The 7,007-nt window shown below is 37.5% G+C and overlaps 1 protein-coding gene across 1 annotated transcript; it reads right to left on the bottom strand.

Moving 5' to 3' along the window:
- Positions 1-5,313: 5,313 nt before the first annotated feature.
- Positions 5,314-6,345, bottom strand: LOC131914207 (olfactory receptor 8B8-like). The gene has a single exon (XM_059266796.1). It carries the CDS (start codon positions 6,262-6,264, stop codon positions 5,314-5,316), a length of 951 nt encoding a protein of 316 aa, XP_059122779.1. The 5' UTR covers positions 6,265-6,345.
- Positions 6,346-7,007: the final 662 nt, after the last annotated feature.

The following is a 7,007-nucleotide window of genomic DNA, read 5'->3' as shown; positions in this document are numbered from 1 at the left end:
GTACATTTCCCCATCATGATCTTGATGCCCCTTGTTCATAGAATTCCTCTTCCCTCTCTTCGACTGGACACCTGGAGCCCAGCCTGGTGCTTGACTGCAGGTCTCTACATTTGCTTCCATCATTAACTGGATGGAGGCCCTATGACGACACTTAGGGTATTCACCAATGTAATTATTGGAGTAGGCCAGTTCATGTACCTTCTCCACTATTGCTAGTAGTCTAAGATGGGTTCATCCTTGTGGATTCCTGGGAACTTCCCTAGCACCCTGTTTCTCCCTGTTCCCTTGATGTCTCCCTCTATCATGGTATCTCATTCCTTGCTCTTCCACTCCGTCCCTGTTCCAGCTTGACCATCACATTCCCTTATGTTCTCATCCCCCATCCCCTACCTACCCTCTATTGCCCAACCCCCATACCCCAGTTTGCTCACAGAGATTTCATCTATTTCCCCTTCCCAGGGCAATCCATGAGTCAGTCCGTTAGAGTTCTCCTCCTTTTCTAGCTTCTCTAGAGCTGTGGGTTGTAGTCTGGTTATCCTTTGCTTTACATCTAGTATCCACTTATGAGTGAGTACATGCCATGTTTGTCCTTCTCAAAAACACAGAATTTAAAAAAAAAACTCATTTACTTTATCAAACATTTCAAGTACATTAAAAATGAACTCAAGAGGATAAGAATAAACACCTGAGTGATGTTCAAGAAAACAAATATATATTGCTGACTGAAAGAGTGTAAGAGCCAGAGGGCATAGAGGACACCAAGAAAATAAGGCCTTCTAAATCAACCTGAGCAAAGCTCATATGAACTCACAGAGACTGAAGCAGCATGTTTAGGTACTGTATAGTTCTGCACCAGGTACTCTGAGTATATATTTTGTTTTCTTGGATTATATTTTATTTTGTTATATTAAGATTAATTAATTAATTAATTAATATCTAGCCACTAGGGTAATGATTAACAACAGAACTGTTATTTATATTTATAACTGCTGAGAGAAAAAAATCAGTTTCTTCCACATGGGTATATGAACCACTCTAGGACAGGCCTCATGTTCAGGAGGAGCTGACCAACTTGTAATGGACTGACTCCACAGGTTTTTTTTTGTGTTTTTATTTAGTTACAGTTTGGTGGATTTGGTTGTTGTTATTTTGCTGTTGTTTGTTTGTTTGTTTCTGTTTGAGTGTTATTTTATCTGCTTCTCTTATTTGGGAGATTGTTGTATTGAGTTTTTGTTTGTTTCTTTTTAAGAACTTGAATTTGGGGGGGTAGAAAAGGGAGAGGATCTGGAAGGACATTGGGAAGGGAAGAATATTATCCAAATCTATTCAATTTTAAAAAATAAAAATATAAGTAAGAAAGAAAAATGTTCATTCTCCTTAGTAATAAGGAAAATGCAAGTCAAAAGAACTTTGATTTTTTTTTTGTTGTTGTTGTAGGTATAGGTTGTGCTACAGACTCCCAAAACACTAAAAGCTATTCTTTTAGCTGATGATTGCCATTCCATCCCCAAGTTGGAAAGTGAGTCCTTTATTGCTTAAGGAACCATGCACTTCCACACAGAAACCAGAGACTCAAAACTAGATTTGATTCAATAGTTTTAGGACCCTAAGGAATAGCTTTAATGGTACCAGAAGGTGCCATGCAAGCTTCCAAAGGAGGGAAGCAAGCAACAGTTCTATCCAATTATGATGTCAGTAAACCACAACAATGACTAGCAGGACATGATAACTTGATTGGTATAACAGTGGCATGAATACATCGGCAGTATCCTACAATTCTATAATAGGATTCAAGACCCACTCAATAAAAGGAAAATCATATCCAGTAGTAGAAGCCTTGCCAACTACTCAGAGCTAGTGAGGTTGTAGAGGAGAATCTACAAATGCCACTTTACTAAACCAGCATAAACCCTAACTTATTGGTGAAATTATTAAAGCCACTCCACGTAGTTAAAAGAGAGGTTTATTTTGTGGGGTAACTCACAAGTGAAGGGATAGTTTACAGGGTCTGGAAAAAGTGTGGGGCAGTCTGGCGGTGTTCTCTGGAGAACTCGGCTCGGTCTACCTCCAGCGTCCAGGGTCCAGGAACCAAGACGGCCGGCACATCCGGATCTCGGGTCTTCAGGGTCCTTCCTTGGCCCCGCCTTGTAGGTGTGACAGTTACTGAAGCCTCAATGGGGGTTGGAACTTTCAGATCAAAGCTGGAATGGCTACCCACTACATCAACTAGATTCTAAATATTTCTTCTTATGCCCATAGTTAAGTGAACTTATTAACCTTCATTAAAGAAACTTCTCTGTGCAACACATGGAAACCACTATAAAAAAAAAAACTACAAACAATCAAAATGCAGAGCTAGATCAAGTCCCAAATGATACCTCTATGACACACTACTGCAGGCTCAAGATCATTGCAGTAGGGCTGGTGGAAAGATTGTAAGAGCCAGAGGAACAGGGAATTTGTTGTGAGATTATGTATCCCAGAAATGTCAGAAGCTACACCCATGAAGTCTCAGCAACATGGTGCCTAACCATGATCTGAACAAAGATGATATCAATAGATGTGCTTATGTAGATTAAGGAAAGATCAGTGCTTCTCAAACCCTAGAGAAAACACTAGAGTCAACTAAGGAATGCTGAGAGCAGAGAGGGAGAAATGGCCTTCCCATCTAAGAGCACAGCAATTGGTTATCCAGTGTGAAAAGATCATCCTGGAAAATGTGCATGTAACTCATATTTACACAGACAGGACAGGTTTCACTTTTATACTTAGCATTTATATTTCCATACATAAACACACACACACACACACACACACACACACACACAGACATACACATACACATACACACAGACGCACACAAGTGTGTATGTGTATGTGTATGTGTGTATGCATAAACAAAGAAACAGAGATGATGAATTTGAAAAAAGATGGAAGAGAGAATATATTGGAGGAGGTAGAGGAGGGAGGAAATGGAGAGGGAAATGATGTGGCTATAATTTCAAAACAAAGTACTTAAATAAAAAGCAACTTAGTGTAGAAAGGTTTTACACTTCTAGATAACAATCTGTTGCTGAGAGAAATAAGGGAAGGATCCTGGAGGCAGGAGCTGAAGCAGAGACCAGGGAGGATGACTACTTACTAGCTTGCACTTCATGGCTAGCTCAGCTGCTTTCTTATAGAACCCAGGAACACCTGCCAAGAGGTGGCACTGCCCAAGGAGAACAAAGCCTTTCTACATTAACCATCAGACCAAAAAGAAAAAATTCAAACAGGCTTGTTAACAGGCCAATCTGGTGAAGGCAATTTCTCAGTTGAGATTTCTTCTTTCCAAATGACTCTAGCTTGTATCAAGTTGATATAAAACTAGCCAGCACACCATGTACAGAACAATGACTGATATTTACTCAACAGACCCATATTTGATGCAGAATTGTTAAACAAGACTAGTTCATACCCTGGTAAACATCTAGATTTCCCAGTATATTTTCTCAGTGAGTCATTACCTAGATAAGACAGTTATACTTGGACAATAATCCAAAATATCAAAGTGTTATTTTGTGTCTTTGATTAGGGGTTAATAGTGTCTTTGATTAGGGGTTAATATATTATTTACTTGATAGAGACCCTGACCAAAGTAAGTACTTTATTAGAGTGTTAAAAATCACTCTTAATACAAACATAAATATAAATAATGTAACTTCCATCTGCATAGGGCAATTATCTTAAAGGCACCATGTATCTCTATAAATTGAGTACCACCAGCACCTCCGAGGCTTCTCTGTTCTCTGTGAATGTTACTTCACCCACTTCTTCTGACTCCTGCCTGATTATGTTGTAAGCAATCTCTGCATTTACTTTATAGATTCATTATCTAAATGGGTCCTTGCCATTTTCCTTTCAAACCACAAGTACAAAAAGAAAGTAGGAAGAACACAACTGGCCATAGAATGATGTCTTCTAATGTCTGAAACTATCACAGGCAATGTCTTGAGAACAAATAGGGAGCATATGTTCCAGAGGAGAGGGAAACAGCTAACAGCTGTTCCTGAGTGGTCTGATCCTATTGTTGCAATAGCAATGACCTGGGATTAAACCAAATACGGTATGCAAGAAATCTACTGCTCAACTGAAGACTATAGTACAGGTATCAAAATCAAGAAGCATGACATAGGTCACTCTTTACTGTTTCCATATATTTTGTAGACCAGCTGAAGTTATGAATGCATTCATTCACTTTCAGTTAATAATAAATCTAAAAATACAAAAATTGGAGAACAGTTACTAGACTGTTTCTTATTTTAGGATTTTGTTCTTATAGGCTGTTTTCAGTACATTTGTTCTCACAAATTACTCTCTATCTTGTGATAGTTTGTTCATAGTAGTAAACTTTGTACAGTCTATTCTCTACCAAGACACTGCTCACTCAGCTAAAAGCTCTCTAAAGCATTTTGTACACTTTTGTATGAGAAATCGGATTCTTACTTAAGCCAATCATCCACAGACACAGTGGTCATCTTCCTTTCCCACAAAAGGAAGCATTAAACTTTTGTCATGAGAAAATAATGATATAACAAAAGCACAATAGATGTAAATATCCTAAAGCAAAACACAACAGACAAACTCCAAGAAAGACATGTTGCCTCATGTTTCATTGCAGTGTAATAAAACTAAAAATATATGAGGGAAAAGAGGTAAGCATGAAATCAAGGGTCTGAAGATTCATACCCTGATTAAGGATCCTTGTATGATTTTGTAAATTGTTAACTTACCTGAGCTTCAGTACCACATTCACATAATGAAAATATTTTTTAAAATGTAAATGTGTGAGTTTATATGTCTAAGTTAATGCCACACAGCTGACAGGTGACTGTTTACACATAGTATTTACATATGAAATCCATGGAAAGTCAGCATGGAAAGATATACATGTATTTGACATAGACTTCTAAAAGGGCTGTTTTCTCACCCAGTGGACAAAGACAAGAAAATAGACAAAAAGAGATATCAAGTGAGTGTTTCAAGTAGCAAATATGATTGATCTTGCAAGGAAGTATAAATGTCACAAATATATGATGGCAATGAAGTATAAATACCCAACCTTTTTTGTTGAATATCATAATTATAATTAATAAAAAAATATATGTTTGATGATGTAATGATGAGAAGAAATTGTACATATTAAAAATACACATAGCCTACTGTAAAAAATTACAAAAAAGTCAATATCCAATTTCAATCTCCATATGAAGAAATCACAATGAAATAAAGTTGCCACTAAAAATATACATAGAGAACCTGTCCATGTTGTATCTATATGGAGATTAGATTGTGACAAAACATTCTGTTCAGGGTTTTTTTCAAAGCAACTTTGACATCTTTGTTCCTCAAGCTGTAGATTAAAGGGTTCATCATGGGAACCACAATGCTGTAAAATATGGAAGAGAACTTTGCCTCATCCATAGATACAGCTGAAAAGGGTTTGAGATACATAAATGCGCTTGACCCAAAGAACATAGAAACCGCTATTATGTGAGAACTGCAAGTGCTGAAGGCTTTGGACTTGCCAGCAGTGGATTGTATTTTGAGGATGCTGGAGAGGATGAAGCCATAAGAGGTAAAGATGACGACTGTGGGCACAATGATGTCTTTTCCTGTTTCAATGAACAGTTCTATCTCATTGACATAGATGCTGGTGCAGGAGAGCTGCAGTAAAGGGAGGAGGTCACAGAAATAGTGATTGATGATGTTCCTATCACAGAAGGTCAGTCTCAGGACACAACCAGTGTGGATCATGGCACCAGAAAGTCCCATCAAATATGAACCAAGCATAAGATAGGAACATTTCTTTGGAGACATGACAACACTATACAAGAGTGGATTGCAGATGGCCACATAGCGATCATAGGCCATTGCTGTCAACACATAACATTCAGAAATTGCAAAAAAGCCAAAGAAGTAGAACTGAGTCATGCACCCCATGTAAGAGATAATGTTCTTCTCTAGTATGAAGTTCATCAGCATTTTGGGTGTAATCAAAGAAGAATAACAGAGGTCTATGAAGGACAAGTTAAAGAGAAAAAAGTACATGGGTGTTTGGAGATGAGAATTTAACAAAATTAAAATGCTCAAGGACAAATTTCCAATTGCAGTTATCATATATGTTATTAGAAAAATGAAGAAGAGGGGCATTTGGAGTTCAGGCTGGTCTGTTAAGCCCATGAGAATAAATTCAGTTACTGAAGAACCATTGGCCAAAGACATTCTTCTTTCAGGAATCTGTAGAGACACAGGAACCTCACAGATCTTCCAATACTATCTACTCTCACCAAGTTGAGATACAAGTAGGGGTGTCTGTAAAGAATGAGCTGATATCAGTGAAACCATATCACACTATCATGAAGTGAAATGGTAATCCCTTTCCCATGTTAGAATCTCAGTTATATATAGCTGAAAATATCCATAACTGTGTCCATTGCTGAGCCTGGGGATCTTTTGTGTTAATATGGTTAATTAACTAGAGAGAAGAGTGAAATAGAATTGTTGAGGATAGAATTCATTATACTCTCTTCTCTTTATTCCTTCAGGTTGTTCTTTATATTGTTAGAAATTATAAAAACTTGGTGCTGACCACAGTTTGAACTGTGTGAAGTTAATATCAAGAACTCTGTTTCAATAAAAAAAAGTGAAGAAACCAGAGTCTAGGAACGCTTAAGCTACTTCCAGGGTCTCAAAACACCTCATGAATATAAAGGAATATGAGATCTGTCCATGGAGAAGCAGATCACCTAGTAAGATACCACAAATGGAGTGTCTACTTATTCTCTGGACATATCGATCATCTTTCCAGGAACTGCACTTGTATCTTAGGATTGAACAAAAGGGGGAGAAAAGGGTACATCAAGATCCTCAGATTTTTCTCAACCTGAAGTCATATGTAAACATAAAATTCAACACACTTGATATAAAATCCTCCATAAACTTCCATATATGTACAATCTAGAAGA

This window comes from Peromyscus eremicus, chromosome 7, assembly GCF_949786415.1.
Source record: "Peromyscus eremicus chromosome 7, PerEre_H2_v1, whole genome shotgun sequence".
NCBI classification, from domain to species: domain Eukaryota; kingdom Metazoa; phylum Chordata; class Mammalia; order Rodentia; family Cricetidae; genus Peromyscus; species Peromyscus eremicus.
This window is presented reverse-complemented; position numbering and strand designations above follow the sequence as displayed.